General features: G+C 40.6%; 1 protein-coding gene across 2 annotated transcripts; it reads right to left on the bottom strand.

The window, feature by feature from the left end:
• Nucleotides 1-1378: 1378 nt before the first annotated feature.
• Nucleotides 1379-18785, bottom strand: PDCD2L (programmed cell death 2 like). 2 transcript variants are annotated; one of them, XM_061138981.1, is made up of 7 exons: nt 18636-18785; nt 18355-18521; nt 18149-18209; nt 17363-17736; nt 16192-16302; nt 10644-10792; nt 1379-1557 (listed from the first exon to the last, which is right to left on the bottom strand). In XM_061138981.1, exons 1-7 carry the CDS (start codon nt 18741-18743, stop codon nt 1427-1429), a joined length of 1101 nt encoding a protein of 366 aa, XP_060994964.1. In that variant the 5' UTR covers nt 18744-18785; the 3' UTR covers nt 1379-1426. The 2 variants fall into 2 exon arrangements, with proteins under 2 accessions (XP_060994964.1, XP_060994965.1); XM_061138982.1 differs by having other exon boundaries at nt 17363-17730.
• Nucleotides 18786-20455: the final 1670 nt, after the last annotated feature.

Below are 20455 nucleotides of genomic sequence, written 5' to 3'. Positions count from 1 at the left end.
GATGTACCTGATGTGGGCAGTCTGTTTTCTGCTCTAGTCGGAGTGAGTGGTCTGAAGTCTGAGGGATTATCTGCCCACAACAGAAGTGCCACAAGGGAACTGGTGATGGCTTCTCCAACATGACAGAGAGGAGGAATCAAAACCTCTCTCTGCAGGGCTTCCCTAGTGGCTCAGTGGTTAAAAAAAAAAAAAAAAAAGCCCGCTTGCCAATGCAGGAGACATGGATTCAATCCCTGATCCCGGAAGATCCACATTTTGGTTGCCGTGGAGCAACTAAGTCCATGCACCACAACTACTGAACGTGTGCCCTAGAGCCCAGGAGACGCGACTACTGAAGCCCGCACGCGCCCTGGAGCCCGTGCTCTGCAACAAGAGAAGCCATCACAATGAGAAGCCCGTGCACAACTGCAGAGTAGCCCCTGCTTGGTGCAACCAGAGAAAGTCCTTGCAGCAGTGAATATCCAGCACAGCCATAACTAAATAAATAAATAAAAACGAACAAAAAACCTCTCTCTGCAGGTCCACACTCAGCCTCAGCCCTACAAACCCAGTGTTCCTGAAATATCTATAACCAACATCCTTGCTTTCTTCTGCATAGCCAGCCACTTTCCCCCGGTACCTCTGTTACCTTGGGAAGCAGGGAGGGCAAGGCAGCATCACAGGGGGTTCTCACCAGTCACAGACTGCCCAGGAGAACCACATCGCACGATAATGTGGGCCTAGTGTGTTATTTACCAGAGTTGATGTTTATTAACATAAGCAAACCAAATTCTCTGTGTTAATACCCAGTTTCCTCATCTACACAGACAAACGGCAGGTCTGTATACAGCTGGTGGGAGTGTTTTCACGTGGCTGTCACGGGGGTAGCAGAAAGGAAACAGTCAATAACATAAAATCTAAATAGAGAAAGGGGAGATGAGTGGTGGACAGCTGGGTGGAGGGACAATGTCCAGAAGAGACAAAGGGGCAAGAGATGGGAGTAGATGAGGGTGGGAAAGTGGGGTAGGCCTCAACAGCTCACGCCACAGGGCAGGAGCCTCAAGCAGCTGGACCAGTCCCAGCAGTACGCTCTGTCAGCATCCAGGGACAGCAAAAGTACAGAGGCTGCAGGGCTAATACGTGGCTACCTGCTGCTCACAACAACACTATAGCTGCTCGCCCTACTAGAACCCACCAGGGTCTTCCATAAGATCACCTGCCCTGCGGGCTACAGAGGAGCCACGTTCTAAGCTGCCTCTGTGGACACAGGCCACTGACCCTGAAGGGCTAACCAGCCCATAAACGGAAGGTTCTAAATCCTGGCTCCAGATCCACCACAGGTGCCAAAAAGCAAACAGAAACAAGAGCTAATAAACTCTGAGTCAAAATGAGGTAAAAACACAATTTAAACATTAAAGTTTAATTTATATAAATAAAAGGAAATGCACTACTTAAATAATAATTCATCTGGGTCCTCTTGGATAATACAAAATTCTTCCATGGGCGCCTGATCATTGTGAGGCCAGCAACTCTTCTCACATGTGTAAATTAGAATGGTTCCGAATTCCACAGAAAGATCTGAAAAATACAACATAACCAGGATTCCGATAAAGAGAAAGTGTTATGAGATACACTCAATATTCAGTTTGCTTAGTGGATATAGCCCAGACACTGGAACAAGACTGCTTGGGTTCAAACCCAGCTCTACCACCTAGTGATTTCACCTCTATGATATTATTATGTATTTATCATGATGATAAGATTATTGTGTGGAGTAAATAAGCTAGTACATATAAGACACTTGGAACATAGCCTGGCACTTCTTGAGTGTTATCTGTAAAGCAAAAAGGTTAAGCAGAAGAAGCTAATAGGAAGGAGAAGCATTGCTCAATATCAGGATAACTGATGTTGCCATAGGCAGTGGTTTTACCTTACAAGCTGAAAAAATAATTACTTAAGGCAAAAACAGTGCTTATTATATCTCAGTCACAATACAGTCACAGTATTCCTACAAAAAGTGACTGCCGATTAAAAAAAAAACAACAGATTAGCAAAATATAGTTTAAAAATATGATACTTCCCAGGTGGTCCAGTGGTTAAAACTCTGTGCTTCCACTGCAGGGGGCACAGGTTCAGTCTCTGGTCAAGGAACTAAGATCTTGCATCCTGCGTAGTGTGGCCAAATCCAGACTACTTGACATTGAAGATCATTTTAAAATATGTCATACAAACAGATCACTACTTCCAAGAAAGGATACAGGCAAAAAGCTGAAAATAGAGCCTAAGAATTATAGAAATGTATCAATGGATGGAGTCAGGAAGAATGGCATCAAGAGAACGTGAGTAATAAGAAAGCCTGTTGATATCAGAATAGGAAAACAGGAGTCAACAAGATGAACTGAGCGACTGGTTTGGAGCAGCAAAGGAAAAATTTTAAAAATGTAGGCAGGGCCTCCCTGGTGGCTCAGTGGTAAAGAATCTGCCTGCCAATGCAGGGGACGTGGGTTCAATCCCCAGGTCAGGAAGATCCCACATGCTACAGAGCAACTAAGCCAGTGAGTCATTACTGAGCCTGTGCTCTAGAGCGTGGGAGCCACAGCTACTGACGCCCATGTGCTGCAGCTACTGAAGCCTGAGCACCCTAGAGCCCTGCTCCACAACCAGAGAAGCCACTGCCAAAGAAGCCCTGTATACTGCAACTAGAGAGTAGCCCCCACTTCACGCAACTAGAGAAAAGCCCACGCAGCAACAAAGACCCAGCAAAGCCAAAAATAAATAAATAAACAAAATTTAAAAAAAAAAAAAATGTAGGCAGTTGGGCCTTCCCTGGTGGTCCAGTGCTAAGACTCTGTGGTCCCAATGCAGGGGGCCTGGGTTTGATTCCTGGTCGGGGAACTAGATCCCACATGTTCCAAATAAAGAGAGAGCATGCTGCATGTCACAACAAAGACAGAAGATCCTGCATGCTGCAACTAAGACCTGGAGCAGCCAAATATATATATATATATATTTTAAATGTAGGTGGTGATAATGGAAAGAAAGTCAAAGACAGTCCCAAAAAAGGGTAAAATAGAGCTGAGTGGAGAAATAACCTGGTGAATTTGAGAAAATTCCCAACTAAAATGTCTAACAGGCAGTTTGTAGAGGGCATGAGAAGGTTGCAGCCCCAGTAGTAGTAACCACCAGGAGAGGAAAGAAGGAGGTGCAAAGAATCAGAATAAAATATGAAATAGCTGAGTATTACACATGAACCCAGAGACCTCCCACAGTAGGGGCTGAAGGGTAGAGAGGAGAAAGAGGCATAAGGAGATCAAAACAGTCCCATTACACATGTAATGAAAAACATCAGCAACCACAAGAAACAGAAAAAAAAGGTGAAATCTAATTACAGGTAGAAGGGACAGGCTTCTGAGAAGTTCAATGAATGCAGACGGAAAGAGAAAAGATGTTATCATGGATTTGAGAAGAGAAAGATGACCAAACCAACTGGTGTTGCTTCTACAGAAAAGCTACAAACTCAACAGAAAAAATATTCAGGGGAATTCTCTGGTAGGCTGGTGGTTAGAACTCCTCACTTTCACTGCCGAGGGTATGGGTTCAACCCCTGGTTGGGGAACTGAGATCCTGCAAGCCGCATGGCATGGCCAACTTAAAAGCAAGAAAGAAAATGAAGAAAAACTAAATATGCAGGTCCGAAGACCCATCCTACCCCACAATAAACAAAACTGCATGGGACTTCCTGGTGGTCCAGTGGCTAAGACTCTGCCCTCTCAACACAGGAGGCCAGGGTGATCCCTGGTCAGGGAACTAGATTCCACATGCCACAACTAAAAGTTCGCATGATGCAGCTAATAGTCCTGCATGCCACAATGAAAATCGAAGATCTCTCATGCCACACTTAAGACCTAGCACAGCTAAAAAAAAAAAACAAGGAAGTAAATAAGAATTACAGAATAATGGGACTGCAAGACATGTTAGTTCAGTGACTGGACTTCATGGATAAAGAAAGTTCTATGGTGTTAGTTACAAAGGGTGGAGGGGGATCAGTCCACCCTCAGACTTCTACAAAGCAACATTCAATGCCAAAAGATATCTAAATGATCATGAAAGATCTCAGGGATTTTCAGAAAAACATACTTCCCAATGAGGCCTGGCCATGGGAGATGACAGGAGGTACCAGATAAAAAGGCTGGTGGGGCCCTCACTATTAGAAGATGACAGCATGGGGTTTACCAAGTTTTGAAGAAAGAAAGTGGGGCTTAAGAACGTTACACACAAGTTGTCCTTCAAATAGAAAGGCAGACTAGCACCTATGAGCCCTCTTTGAGGCAATTACATGATGGAATCCAACTAGGAGAGAATAATCAGAATAAAGAATTCACAGAATACAGACTGATAAACCTTGATAAAGCAAAAATGATACTAAAATATGTGGAGATGGAGTAGGGTAAACATTTCCTTATCTATTAAAGGGTCAAATACAAACTATTTAAAATTGAAATATAGGATGAATATAATTTTCTTAATTTTAGAGGATCTTTTAGAAACTAGGGCCTCTTTTAATAACCCATTACCTAAAAAGCCCAGCAACTGCTTTCACTTATACTTAATTTTTCTTATGTTAAATTTTCATGAATTTATTTTAGTCCCTTAAATTAGTATTACTAAATCTTTTTAGAAAGAAATTTTCTAGTCATACATCTATTTTAACTTTCTGTCTGCATTTATGCTAAGAATGATGACTGGAATGAACCTACACATGTGCTAATAATGGTGATTTCCAAGGTTTACCAGATATTTACAGAAAATCTCCAATAGAAAACTCAGGGATCAAAACAAGCAGAGAAAAAAAGGTAAATTGCAGGAAACAAGTAAAAATTTAAAAACAGAACATGTCCCAAAGATATGAAAGAAGATGCTGAACTCATAAAAACAAACCAAAAAAAGGGAGCTTATAAAAAGGTTTATACCCTATAAGCCAATGAGATTTATTCCAAGAATGAAAAGATGTTTAAACATACCAAAATCAATGTAATATGCCACATTAATAGAATCAATAGAATTACATGATATCTCAACTGATGCAGAAAAAAGCATTTGACAAAATTCAATACCCTGTAGTGATAAAAATCACTCAGTAAATGAGGAATAGAAGGTAAATTCCTCAATCTGAAAAAGGCCATATACATGAAACACTCACAGTTAACATAATACTCAATGATGAAAAACTAAACGCTATTCCCCTAAGACCAGGAACAAGACAAGGATGCCCACTTTTGCAACTTATATTCAATGAAGTTGTTCTATACAAAGTGATGGGACAAGAAAAAGAAAGAAAAGGCATCCAAATCAGAAAGGAGGAAGTAAAATTATCTCTATTGATCTTTCTTCCAAGAAAGCTTGTTTTTATTTTGTCTCTGTACTTACATTTCCACACTAACAGAACAAAATCAAATTAGCTGCAGCTCAAATATTCATATTAAAATAATGATAACAGAATGTGACAGTGTTTCATCTTGATGTTTTCAAATAAGAATTGTTTAAAAAATATGTAGAACTCATCAGTTCCTAGGATAGTTACTAGAAAGGGATGATTTTTCTTTTTTTTTTGGCGGCACCTCACGACTAGTGGAACTTCCTTAACTAAGTACTGAACCTGCACTCTGCCATGGAAGTGGAAAGTCTTAACCACTGGACCATGAGGGAAGCCCCTGAAAGTAACAAATTTAAAGAAACTGAAACAGTAGACAGTTTCACAAGTTATTTTAGCTGTTGCTATATTTTGTCCTAGAAATAAGTTACCCCTTAGAAAAATTATACTAAGATCAAACCGTGAAATGCTTTTCAATGTGGTAAAACTTACATGTTATTATAATGTCCATATAGCTAATGATGTAGGTAAAGATAAAAAGTGATCTCTTCTTATGTGTTTTTAGGACTTCCCTGGTAGCTCAGCTGGTAAAGAATCCGCCTGCAATGTGGAAGACGTGGGTTCGATCCCTGGGTTGAGAAGATTCCCTGGAGAAGGGAAAGGCTACCCACTCCAGTATTCTGGCCTGGAGAATTCCATGGACTGTATAGTCCATGGGGTTGGAAAGAGTTGGACACGACTGAGCAACTTTCAGTTTCCCTTTCTTATGGGTTTAATGGAATTCAAAGAATATATAAAATGGTCCTAAGAAATCAGGTTAAATTTGAAATATAAATTTAAGTTGGGAATATAAAAAGCAAACAATTTTCCTTGCTTTTGATGGTGTACAAGAAGTAGCCCACATAACAAATATGTCACATGACAAAGTATGTTCATGTCAAGATCACTTCCATCACCACAGAGGAAAGATTTACTGATTGTATTGAAATAAAAGAAAAAATGTATATGATGCATCTTATGTAATTATTGGTAAACTGGATAAAGATAACATTGACATAAGAAAGCCCATCATCATGAGTGACTATGGCAGCTGTGCAAAGAGGTAGAAGCCATTATTCCTCAACTGTGTATGATTGTGCCAGCAATGTGCCTTGGTTAGCTCATAATCTTAACAGACAAAGTTTCTTCTCCTAAAATTAAACCACAATAACCTTTAAAGTATTGTACAATGGATAAACATTTTTGTGAATTCAGTAAGTAGATGTGGTATTTTCATGTCTGCTCTAAAAAGTACTTTAAATACACATATGAATACTCAGTGGTCACAAAGATCAAATGTAACCAGTCACTATTCCATGTAAAATACTTATATTTAGCAAATAGTAATATGAATGTGTGTGTATATACATATGCATAAGAAGTGCTAAGTCATTTCAGTGGTGTTTGACTCTTTGTAACTAAGCAAGAATACTGGAGTGGGTTGTCATGCCCTCCTCCAGGGGATCTTCCCAACCCAGGGATTAAACCCAAGTCTCTTACATCTCCTGCATTGGCAGGTGGGTTCTTAACCACTAGCGCCACCTGGGAAGCCCAATAAAACATATATATTAGTAAATACAGATGATCTGATATTTTATGTAGAAAATCCTAATGAATCCACAGCAATCTGCAACAGTTTTCTGTTGTTTTTATATTATCCTTAAAAGCTCTGCCCTAGCCTTTATTCTTTCCTTTCTTCTGTGAGTTTTGATTGGTTGGTCTTCTTTTTTTAGCTCCTTAAGGTAAACAATTAGGTCACTGATTTGAGATTTTTCTTTGTTTTCAACGTATGTGGTTACAGCTCTTAAGATGACACGGCTGGGGACTTCCCTGTTGGTCCAGTGGTCAGGATTTCATGTTTCCGCTGCAGGGGGCACAGGTTCCATTCCTGGGGGGGGAACTAAGATCCCACATGCTGCACAGTGCAGCCAAAAAATAAAAAAATTAAGACCCAGCAATGCCATTTGGAGGATATGCCCAAAAAACTAAAAACAGTGACTCAAATGTATCTGTATACCAATGTTCCCAGCAGTGTTATTCCTAATAGCCAAAAGATGGAAAGCCCCACCAAGTTAAAGAATTAAAAAAAATCTGTATTACACAGTGAAATCTGTATATCATGAATGAACTATAAAAAGGAAAGAAATTTTGATATATGCTACAACATGAGCCCTGAAAAATTATGATAAATGAAATAAGCCAGACACAAAAGGACGAATATCACATGATTCTACTTATGTCAGGTATCTAGAATGGGCAAATTCAAAGAGACAGAAATAGATAGAACAGAGGTTACCAGTAACTAGGGGAAGAGAAAAAGAGCCGGGGTGGGGGGGTGCTAATTCTTTTAGGGGAGGGGCAGAGTAGTTAATGAGTACAGATTTTTTTGTTTGGGATAGCAAAAGTTCTGGGAATAAAACAGTGGTGACAGTTACATAACACTGTGAATATACTTAATATCACTAAATTATACATTTAAAGAAATGGCTAAAATGGTCAATTTTTGACTATGTGTATTTTATAACACATTTTTTCAAAAAATCAATTCTATTTAAACATATTAATACTAGCAGCAAACATCAGAAGCTGAAATTTTTAAATGCCATTTACAATAGCATAAAAAAGCATTTAACACACAGAGACAAAACTGAAAAAAGATATGCAAGACTCTACACTGAAAAGTATAAGACTCTACTGCAAGAAATTAAATGGAGAGATATACTAGGTACATGGGTTGGAAGACTCAACATTGTTAAGACATCAATTCTCCTCGATCTGATCCAGAGAATCAATGCAATACCAAACAAAATCCCACTAAGTCTTTTAGTTTTTTTAAGAAGTTGAGGAAATAACAACCCACTCCAGTATTCTTGCCTGCAGAATCCCAAGGACAGAGGAGCCTGGCAGGCTACACTCCATGGGGTCGCAAAGAGTCAGACATGACGAGTAGTGACTGAGCATGCACACACAGAATGGCTACCTTATTGGACAGCTCAGCTAAAGAATTAAGAAATAAAAGGCAATTTTAGAAAACCCCACAGAAATGCAAATGATCTGGAAGAGTCAAAATATTTTTGAAAAGGAAGAATAAAGCTGAAAGACTAATACAACACAAGTTACAAATCCAACACTTTGGCCACGTGATAAGAAAAAACCAACTCACTGGAAAAGACCCTGATGCTGGGAAAGACTGAATGAAGGCAAAAGGAAAAGGGAGCGGCAGAGGATACGATGGTTAGATAGCATCATGGACTCAATGGACATGAATCTGAGCAAACTCTGAGAGACAGTGAAGAACGTGGGAGCCTGGCATGCTGCAGTCCATGGGGTCGCAAAGGGTCAAACATGACTTAGTGACTAAACAACAACAAATCTTACAAAGCTACAGTGGTCAAGATAGTGTGGCAGTGGTGTCAAACAGAAAAACAGATTAATGGAACAGAATGCAGAATAAAGAGTACAGAAACAAATTAACACATATATGGACAACCATATAGGTTTACAAAGGTAAAAGATACTTGAGCAGAGAAAGAATATTCTTATCAATAAGTGGTGCTGAAACAACTGGATATTCACATGGAAAAGAAGGACTTGAACCATACCTCATACCATATATAAAATTTAACTCAAAATGGACATAAATCTAAATGTAAAACTAGAAACAAAACTTGTGTCCTTGGGCTAAGCAATTATTTCTTAGACAAGATATCAAAAACATAATCCATATAAGAAAAGATAAATAAATTGTGTTTCAAAATTAAAAACTGTTTTTAAAAGGACAGTTTAGAGAATAAAAAGACAAATCAGTACCTTATGGAAGGGGGAGAAAAAGGCACTGTTTTCAAGTGAAGAAACCTAAAATACCAGCCAACATCAACAATCAATGTTTAAAGAGGCACCCCTGATAAGATGAGTGACATGAAGAAAATGGCACTTTACCCCCCCACCCCGTGATTTTCTTCTCAATAATCCGTAGTCTCATTTTAATTATGAGAAAAAAAATCAAATGAATTCCAACAGAGGGGCATCTTACAAAATAAGTGCCCAGTACTCCCACAAATTGTCAAGGTCATCAAAAATGAGGAAGTCCTGGGATGTCACTGGTGGTCCACTGGCTAAGACTCCACACTCACAACACAGGGGGTGCAGGTTTGATCCCTGGTCAGGGAACTAGATCCCACATTCTACAGCTGAAAATCCCGCATGCTGCAACAAAGACCCAGTGCAGCCAAATAAATAAATAAATATTTCTTTTAAAAAAATCTTGCTTAAGAAAACATGAGGAAGTCTGAATTTTCATCACAGGCAAGAGACACACCAAGGGATATCCTGGATGGGCTCTTGGATATTAGCTAAAAACTAAGGACATCTAAATAAACTGATAATGCATTAATATTGGCTCAGTAATTGTAACAAAAGCACTGTATTAGTATAAATTTATTTTAATAAAGGGGAAACTGGACGTGAGGTATATGGGAATTCTATGTATTTATTTCTCAACTTCTCTGTAAAGTGAAAGCTTCTACACCAAAAAAAAAGTAGTGTAGTGAAAGTCTACACCAAAAAAAAAAAAAACCCAAAAATAAAAATTGGCAAGCTAGACTTAGACAAAATATTTATACATTATATACCAGATGAAGGACTTGTATCCAGAATACACACAAAACTCTCAGAATTCAGCAAGAGGGCAAAGTACCCAATTTTTAGAAAGAGAAAATGATTAGAACGGACACTTCACCAAAGAAAACATATAGTGATAAATCAGCACATGAAAATGATGCTCAAAATCATTAGAGAAATGCAAATGAAAACCATGAGATATCGCTACACACGTGCTATGAGACTGAAATGAACAAGACAGACCATATCACGTACTGCCAAGGAAATGCAACTCTCATGTACTGTCAGTTGGGATATAAGTGGCACAGGCTCTTTAGAAAACAAGGTGGCAGTGTCTTAAAAAGTTAAATACACACCTACCACACGATTCAACTGCTTTTCTCCTAGATACTTAACCCAAAAGCCTATGTCCGTACAAAGGCTTGTAGGCAAATGTTCAAAGCAACTTTATTTATAATAGCCCCGAATGGAAGCAACAAATATGTTTCCTAAAAATAATTCTAATTTCCCAAATTTTCTGTAATGCTTATATTTTATAAGAAAACAAAGAGGAAACACTAGATTTTCATTTAAAAAAATAATCCCAAATTAGTGCCAGAAACCCACAAACTCAAATAAATAAAGGGCCTTTTACCTAAATTAGCACTTCTGAGCATGCTGACCAGTGCTGGCATAAGCTGAAACTCAAATATCCTTCGGGCTCCACAGTGGCTGCAGGCTGGGAGTTCAGTGACTTCTAATGTAGGACAGGTCAAAAAAAGTGGTTCTCCATCCCAGGAGTACCTAGAACAAGGAGAAAAAGAACCCTGAATTAGGGCCACATACAAGTCACATGTTAACATCCAAGACTACACTTTATCAATTTTGTTTCTTTCTTGGAGAATATCCAGAGCAAAACCAGAAAGCAAAGAAAATCCAAAGGCCCAGAAAACTAGCTGCAAGACTGGAAATCATAGCAAGACATCTGAATTCTCATCAATGCTTGATTTAAAGTCTAGATGAAGACACTAAAGCTAATGTTGAACTGAATTTAACTAAAACTGCAACAAAGCCCAGACTCTGCTCAACTGCAGATTGAGACTCAGCTCCCCACAGTTCTGGCATTACAGAAGAAGGGGCGTGCACCCCTAAGGGATGAGTATTTAACTTCAGAATCTATTGTCCTCCAACATATAGTTTCCAGTAAATAATTTTTTAAGTTACTAGATAGGCAAAGAAGCAGAAAAAACTAACCCATAAAGAAAATGAATACATGGAGAGCCAGAGCCAAAATGATGAACTTTTCAGACACACTTTATGTTTTTAAAAATTTCACTGAAGTCTAGTTGATTTACAATATTGTGTTTAACTTCTCCCGTACAGCAAAGTGACTCAGTTGGTTTAGTTCTTATTTCATTTTGGGGAAAATTTCCTATTTTATCTTTGAGTATTGTTTTGGATCCATTTGTTGAGTGCTCTTCTTTGGACACCGGTTATCTTTATAGTAGTTATATTTATCCACCTTCCAAGATAGCACCTTCTAATTGCTTTGTCTTTTTGTTCAACATTCATGAGATTTTTGAAACTCTCTTCACATCAGTACTTTGATTTTCAGCCAAGTCAACTACTTCTAAATTTATTAGATATGCAATGTGTGGCTTGATTTCTTTAGCAATTCAACTTCCCTTGGCATCTTATTTTCTCAACTTTGACCTCTTGGTTTTATTAAACACATTGTCTTACAAAGTTCTTCTGTATCTTGAAAACTCTGCTGGGAATTATGTGTTCCTCAGATTATCTTTTCTTCCAGATATGGTTCTTGGCTCATTTTTGTATGCACTATTCATTTCTCTAATTTTACTGCCAACAGTATGAGTACATGGGTGGCCTGCCACTTTTCATCTAGTTCATGCCTCAAGAGGGCAACTCTGTTTAGACCACCTGTTTGCTCCAAATCAGTGTGTGGGTTTTCTTGCTGACTTCCTGTCAATCTCACATCAGAGGTCTGTTCTTTTCCCCTTCTCCAAACACATTTTTCATTTCTACTCTTCTGTAGGTGAATCGGGGTGGGGGTATAGTTCTATAAGACTCAATGCAATCTACTAGAACACCTGGGCTTCATCTTTACTTCTGAGATAGTGTTCAATGTCTTACATGTTGGGGGATCCCACTCTAATAGGCAAGAAATTGCCCTTGACTTCTTTATCATTTCTGTAACGCATCATGGAACCCAACAACTTTTGCTTCTGAGAGGCAATTCCTAATTCCCTGTATCTTCACCCGCACCACACCCAGTTGTGTGGCCAAAAGCCCTACAGAAGAAGATATAGATTCTTCTCCTGTTTGTTTCTTTCCAGATTCAACATTACTGCAATTCTCAGGATGCTGTGGACTTATCAGTGTATTTTCAAGAAGTGAGAGAAGAAGGTTGAGTGGCTAGAACTCACACTAAAGGTACAGAAATGTCTCTACCTTCCTCTGTGAAAAGTAAGTTAACTACGTAAATAAATAATGTGAGGCATCCAGAACTGTATTAGACTTTTGGTGATATTACATCCCAGATTGCCACTTTGAGTTTTATGGTATTAAGTTTCCCTTCTTATTTCAATGCAGATGGAAGGGATTTTCTTTTTAAAGTTCTTTTTTTCCTACTTTATTTTTGGCTGATTTTTACTTTTTATATTCACTGTAACCAGGTATTAGGATAGACAGACCACCTGATTTTACTCTGACCACTGTATCTAGACCCATTTTTCCACGTTTTCCCTTTGTCATTTTTATATACTGTAACCTGCTGGATATGTCATTTCCTCTGAGAGCCTCTGTGACATCCTATTTAGAACAGTTATGTAGTATTTTCCTCCTTTATCACTTGTGGAAATCATACAATGTATCTTTTTACTTTTAAACTCTCTCACTAGAAGGTAAAATCTATAAAAACATGAACTCTGTATCATTTTTTGTTGTACCTGCAGCATCTATAATAGCACCTAGCATCAGGCATAGACTCAGTAAATATTAGCTGAATGAATGAAGGTGCTCACTGAATCCTTCCAAACAGTCTACCAAGTAGGCATTAGGCCCATTTTATAGAAGAGTAAATAGTCATCTGCCCCAAGGCCAAGTCTTCTAAGACCAAAACCAAGGTTCTTTTCATCCCTACCATGTTTGAAAATGTACTGGTATCACAAATACCTACTATATGTAGGCACTATGCTTTGCATGAGAATAACATACTGTCCTCACTGCCAAAGATCATGAATACGTAAGTATACCAATACTATTAAGAGATCCTTATAGATCTCTGCTTCCCCAAAACTTAGCATAGTGGGTTTGAAACAACAGTCCGTATTTATGGATGTTTTACAGAGTATTTTGATCATCACTTCATTTAGTTCCCAGAGGAATCCTATGAAATAGGTAGTTGTATTATCATCCTCATATTAGAGATGAGGCACTGAGGATAAGAAAGGTTAAGTGAATTGCCCATGGACCTTCAACTAGAAATGGAAAATCCAGGCCTTGAACTTCCAAGACCTCTTATTCAATATCCTCTGGGCAGTTGTTACAAAGTATTATGTCTTCCTTATAAGAAACTTGCAAAGTAGAATGCACACGGGAAATAAAACCAAAACTACTATAACAAAGATTTAGTTTAAAAGATGTAAATCAAACCGACAAGGACACATTCTGTAGTCTAAGAATAATCAAGACTCCACACCCCAAATAACACCCTCCGAAATCCCTATCTCCAGCATTGCATCAACACTCTTCCAATTTCACAAGCCAGAAGCTCAAAACCACTTTGCTGCCTTCCAATCTTTTATTCTCATATCCAAGGGTCACCAAGAACTGCCATTATACAAGCATCTCCCAAACACATTCCCTGTTTCCCATATCCTCTGCCTTGATCCAAAACCTTATACCATCTCTCACCTGGATTCCTTGAATCTCGAGTGATCACATCACTCTCCTGGCAGCCACTGGCTACAGAATAAAATATAAATTCTTTAGTAAGAAATGGATTGAAAACATACCTAATCCATGCCAGTACTAGACACCAAGTCTGGGGAGTACCCAGTCTGTCAAGGAGGACAAGGGTGTGTATCCTAAAGGAGGTCAAGGTGTGGAGCTGCGGGAGGCAAGAACCAAGCTGTTCTCATTTCAGACATCATGGTGTCCAGCCCACTGACTTGCCCCTACCCCCCCATTATGCACTTGGCTATCTTTTTCCTTCATCAGTTACCTTTGTGACTCAAGGCATCCTTGGCCTTTAGTCCTACAGGGTAGGGGCTAGGGGCTCCAAGTGTGTCTCCGGCATGGTGCCTTCCCTGATGAAACAAGGCAAAGGCCCCTGGTCCCTCCTCTGGGTTTCTGGCATACTTGTTCACATCTCTGTTGGGCACCTATCATAGCATATAGTGTCCTGTCTCCGCTGACCAGACCAGGTACTTTTGTGGCCAGCACCAAGAGTGGCTGTTACTGGACCAACTCCAAGTCCAGCACACAGTAACTCAGCCCTGTAGGAGGAGTGGATCAGTGTGAGCACTGAGTCTCATCAGTGAAGAGGCCCCTCCCAAGGGGTGGTCTCCATCTAAGAATTACTGCCACTACTGACGGGGCCACATGCTTAAGTAATTGGTTTAATCTGAAAATTCTGTTGATGGTTTCATAATTTGGGCATGTTTTCAACACAGCATCTCTAGTTGTCATGCCTAATTAAAGTAAGGAGAAATAAAGTGAATTATCATCAATAAAATTAGGATGCAAGAATCAAGAGTAAAGTCTGACTTTGTACTTAGGAGTAAAAACTACCATCAAACAATATATATCAAGAACCTTTAAACTTCAAAATTTCGATCCTCAATTTCGCTCTTAGAACTAGATTAAAGAGAAATCACTACCACATTCCAGGAGTTGTGAACAGGATGCATATGCAGCACTGAACTGCGCAAAACTGAAACGAACCACGTGGAAACAATTAAATACCCAACAATACTGCCACAAGCAAAGTCAAAATACAAACAGGCCCAGAAAATAAGTCATAATAATTTTAATCATATAAAAGTAATCGTTAACAATCTAATATATAAAAAGTTCCTAAAAATCAAAAGGCACAAGAACTTAAGGAAAAATGGGTAAAGGTTATGAATAGACAATAGGGAGGCCAAAAAGGTTTCTGTAAAGTCTTAACAGAAAAACCTGAACAAACTTTTGGCCCACCCAACAGAAGTAATTCCACAACACAGAGGAAGATATTCATAAGAAAAAAATCAGGTAAAATTATACCAAGATGCCCTTTTTCACCTTGAATTGACAGAACTACAAAAGCATGAAGCTCACCCTGCTGGCAAGGCTATGGGAAAATAGGCACTTTAAGGTTGCCGGTAGGAATTAAAGGTCATATATTGCCAGCAGGAATTAAAGTCCAATGGGAGAAAACTGGGTGCTATCAGTTAAAACCACGATTACATAAACCCTTCTGCTTAACTACGCCGCTTCAGGAAACGCATCCTAGAGAAACACTTGCTCGCTGAAAGTCCATCAACAAGGAAAATGGACATGGGACTACGGTAACTTTTTTAAAAACCTAGTTCTCAATGTTCTGAAAAGATACAGTACTAGATAATAGTACAGTTAAAAAGGCAGGACACAGAATGTTTCTTGAGTGCTTTCTTGTGATTAAAAAAAAAAGGAAAGTAACATGTACTATTTGCTTTGACATGCATAAAGAAATTACATAAGCACACATAGGAAACTAACAACAGTGACGAACTGAGTAGATCTGAATAGTAGGAATTATTTCATTATATTTATACATACATGCATATGTACATACTTTCATGTTTTTGAGTCTTAAAAATGTGTTATCTATTGAATATTTAAATTTAAAACAGAAGAAAATCACTTGGAAGAATTTTTAATACATAGGGAAACCCTCAATACCAACAAATTTTTATGAAAAGAGAATATATTCCATGACCCCAATTAACAACAACAAAAAAATACACACAATACCTACTTACACGTATACGTCCAGATATGTAAAAAAAATAACTAAACTTAATACACTAAAATATTAGCTTCTTGGTTTGGGGAATATTGTGGATTTTGGTTTTCTTGTTCTATTTTTCTGTGTTTTCCTAACTAACACACATTACTTTTATCACCAAGGAAAACAATAAAAGAAAATGTGCCTTTACCTTAAAATCTGCTCCTGACAAGCAGCAATTCTCTTCATAAATTTGTAAAATATCTTATCTCCACTTTTAATTATAGTCTTCTCATATTTTTCATCACCATCATGAGACAGACTAAAAAGAGAAGCAGAAAAACACTTTTGCGTGTCTACATTCAGAGAATTACTGTGTTTAGAACAGGACACAGGGAATTCCCGATGGTCCACTAGTTAGGACTCCACATGCTCACTGCTGAGGGCCCAGCTTGAATCCCTGGCTGGAGAACTAAAATCCCATAAGCTGCTCTGGGTGGCCTAAATAAATAAACAAGTTTTTAGAAAAGAAAAGAGAGTACACAACTTTTAAAAACTTTACCACAGTAAAATATACATACATAACTTAAAAATCATAAATTTAGTACTTTATAATGAATAACAGTAACCCCCTGCCCAACTTTCTCCCAAGCCCTGCTTCTTAGCCATTTTCAACACTGGATAATTATTTGCAATGTAAAAAGTCACTATGGGGCTTCCCTGGTAGTCCCGTGGTTAGGAATGCGCCCTGCAGTGCAGGCGATGCTGGTTCAACCCATGGTCCAGGAAGACTCCCCCATATCTCAGGACCACTAAGCCCATGCACCACAACTACGGAGCCCAGGCTCTCGAGTCCCTGCTCTGCAATAAGAGAAGCCGCTGCAATGAGAAGCCCGCACATTGCAAGTAGAGTAGCCCCCACTCATTGCAACTAGAGAAAGCCTGTGTACAGCCACGAAGACTCAGGGTAGCCAAAAATAAAACAAATAAATAAAATAAAAAGTCATATACCCACTGGCTCTTGCCATGTCTTTCTCCATTATGGAGTATTTTCAAACACCAACACGTCTTCGTGCACTCCAACACTATCTTGAAAATGCTTACAAATGAAACCGTTCTGGTCATTTTCGTGAGAATCCTTATAAATAAAACCAAGTGTTTTCAAGCTAACTCAAGGGTGGCTCATAAGATTTCCTCGTCTCTGTCTCCCTTTCTAGCCCAAGAGGAGTGAAGCAGACAGGTCCTACACACCTATAGGTGTGACGGACATGAAAAAGTTCTGCCTGAAAAAGTATCCCCAGTTTTGAGGAGAAAACCAGAGTACCCACTCTGGCAGCCTGCTGATTAAACCACCTCTCAAACTCAACAGCACACACGCTCACCTATGGGAAAGCAGCTGTTCCATATCAACTCCTTCTCTCTGCTGATACTCCCTCAGAAGGCTCTGAGCATGGTCCAGACTGACAAAGTCCGTGTAGTCGTCCTCATCTACGACACAGATGTAATAGGGCAGGAACTGCGGCACCGCAGGAGGCAAGGCCGGCCCTTCCCCGGGAGGCGCAGGAGGAGCAACACCTGGGACAGTATCCTGCAGGCGGAGGTCCTGGAGCTGGGAGGTCCAGTCTCTGTCCTTGGCATTGCTCGAATCATTTCCAAAATCCGCGACAGGCTGTGGTGGAGACGCTTCCTCACTGTCACTTCCCCAGTCATCTGCACCTTCACACCAATCCTCAGCTGTGAGGCCATTTTCCTGTTTCTGGGAGAATACCCAGTGAATGAGGTATTCAAGCACACTGTTTCCTTGGCTTCCTGAGACACCTAATCCTTCACCTTCCTGAAGGAACCTTACTTAACACCTGCCCCTCTCACTCTGGCACCTCATGGTTTACTCAAAAGCATGTTGGAGGTGACATATGTTGTGCTTCCTTTTCAGGGGCACTGTGGCAGATATACTACGGTGGTTTCTTCAACACCTCTTTCAGTTGTGCTTCATGTACTGCAAAAGCTGGTAAGAAAGAACTACATTTCCCAGACTCCTAAGCAGTTAGGGTTCTAGATATGGTCAGGGGGTCTGCTCATAAGGAACATTAGAGAGACAGACTTGACGAAGTGAAGTGGAAAGAGTGTTTAGCGACTAAACAACAATATGATAGTCACAACCGCGTTACCTGAGCGTCCTGAGTCTCTTTCTCTCTCATCTGCAGGCACTGGGAGCGGAACACCTTCCAACTTCATAGTAAAGAAAAACTGCGGTGAGGACTCCATTGCCAACTGCCAGAGGGCTGGCCAGTCCCCTCCCGGTGACCTGGAGCAGCCGCCGCTCCCACCCACTCGGCATAAATCCCGTCGGCAGCTCAGCTACTTCCCCGCCTACCTGCGCGCCCCGCCGCTACCACACTCAGGCCGAGGGCAAGCGAACACGTGCAGGAGCCGATGAAAAGGAGAGCCTTCCAGGGGGCAGTACACCTGCACGACGAGGGCAAGCGGCTGCCGGCACAGCTCACACACCGGCCTCGGAGCTGCCACGGCGGGCAGGGCGTCCTGAGGACAAGGAAAGCGCTCAGACCCTGACTTCGTCCAGGGACCTCGCCCACTCCCTCACCCCGTAGCCCAACACCAGCTCCAGTCGACCCCGGCGCCCGCGCCCCACCTCACCGGAACGCCGCCCAGCTTGCTTGCGGTCCAGGCGCTCGGCCCCGTGGGACGGCCGGGCACTGCAGCATCTCGAAGCCCGAGCAGCACAGGCTTCCGAACGGCCGCCATGACGACCGGGAGAACACGTGAAGAGGCGGGCTACGGCAGCCGAGAGGGTGCGCCTCTCTGCGCATGCGCACCGCTGACGCCTGTGGGACAGCCCCGTCCCTCCTAGACCTTTTGGGAGATGTAATTTGGAGCTCTAAGTTCAATATCGTGGATCCCAGATGTGTTTTTTTCCCTGATAATGCGCCGCGAAACGCAGAAGGTAGCATCTACTGTGAGGTATCTTCCCGAGAAGTTTTATCTAAAATCAGGGGGACTTCCCTGGCGGTCTTGTGGCTCTGACTCCGAGCTTCAAATGTAGTGGGCGGGGTTCGATCCCTGGTAGATTCCACTTGCCCAAGGGGCGGCCCCCCAAAAAAATTTGGTGGGGGGGAAATAGCACTCTCCTAAACAACCCCCCACCCCACCCCACCTCCGAAAAAAGGGGGGCGGGGGAGAAAAGAGAGAGTCCTAAATTTTTAGAGAAAAAATGTATAAAGTATTAGTCGTTCAGTTGTGTCTCTTTGCCACCCATGAACTGTAGCCCACCGGGCTCCTCTGTCCATGGAATTTTCCAGGCAAGAATATTGCAGTGGGTTACCATTTCCTTCTCCAGGGCATCTTCCTGACCCAGGGATCGAAACCGGTCTCCTGCATTGCAGGCAGTTTCTTTATCATCTGAGCCGCCAGGGAAGCCCACATTTTTGAGACACATTGAAATGCCTTTACTGTAGATGAAATGATATATCTGGAGTTTGGTACGTGATAGGAGGGGTCGTAGATGAAATAAAATGGGCCCTGGGTTGATAATTGTTCCAGTTTGGCGTGAGGCACGGGGTGGTCTGTTATGCTATTTGACTTTTATATGTTCGAGCTTTTCCGTAATAAAAATTTTAAAACACCTGTGGCACACGCGGGGGAATTTAAAAAACATAGTGCTAAGTGAAAGAAGCTAGGTACAAAAGGCCACATTCTAGAAAAGGTAGGTAGGCTTTGTAGTCAAATCTATGCTTGCCAGTTTGGGTTTAGGGGGCAGAGATTGACCACGAAAGGGTGCCAGAACTTGGGGTGATGGAAGTGCTATAGATCTCACTTGTGCTGGCTAGATGACTGGACAGAATTGTCAGAACTGTACACCAAAGGAAGATGAACTTTTACTATATGTAAATTACACCTCAATAAATTGGACTTAAAAAAAAGCATGTTGCAGAAGTACTTTTTCAGGCTTTGTACCATGGTATGTAAAAAAATAAAAATAAAAAAGACACAGATGCCTCCTTATGTTTGACTCCGGCCCCAGGGAAGACTTGGAGGTGAAACCTGTTTACTCCTAGTTTATTACTGCCAATCTGATGGCTTTACAGGTGCTGTGAAGTCCAATCTTGCTGTTCTCGTCATGTCTTCCAAAATGGCTGGATGACTTGGTAGATACTTGTTAATTTTAGCTAAATGTTTCCCAGGATACATTTCTAAATTACTGCAATAAGAAACAAACTTCAAAATTCTTCTTGGGGATTTCTCTGGTGGTCCAGTGGTTAAGACTCCATGCTTCCACTGCAGGAGGCACGGGTTCAATCCCTGGTCAGAGAACTAAGATTCCCAAAAAAGACTGCCCCCCCAAAAAAAATTTTTTTAAAGCCCTTATTCTTGCTAACATAGCAAGATCTCCTCCAGCAAAAGGCCACATGCTGGAAAAGGTAAATTTTTTGTAATCAAATTGATGATTGCCAGTTACT

This window comes from Dama dama, chromosome 4 (assembly GCF_033118175.1).
Source record: "Dama dama isolate Ldn47 chromosome 4, ASM3311817v1, whole genome shotgun sequence".
Lineage (NCBI taxonomy): Eukaryota > Metazoa > Chordata > Mammalia > Artiodactyla > Cervidae > Dama > Dama dama.
Note: the sequence above shows the minus strand (reverse complement) of the source record. Positions and strands in the feature narration are given on the sequence as shown.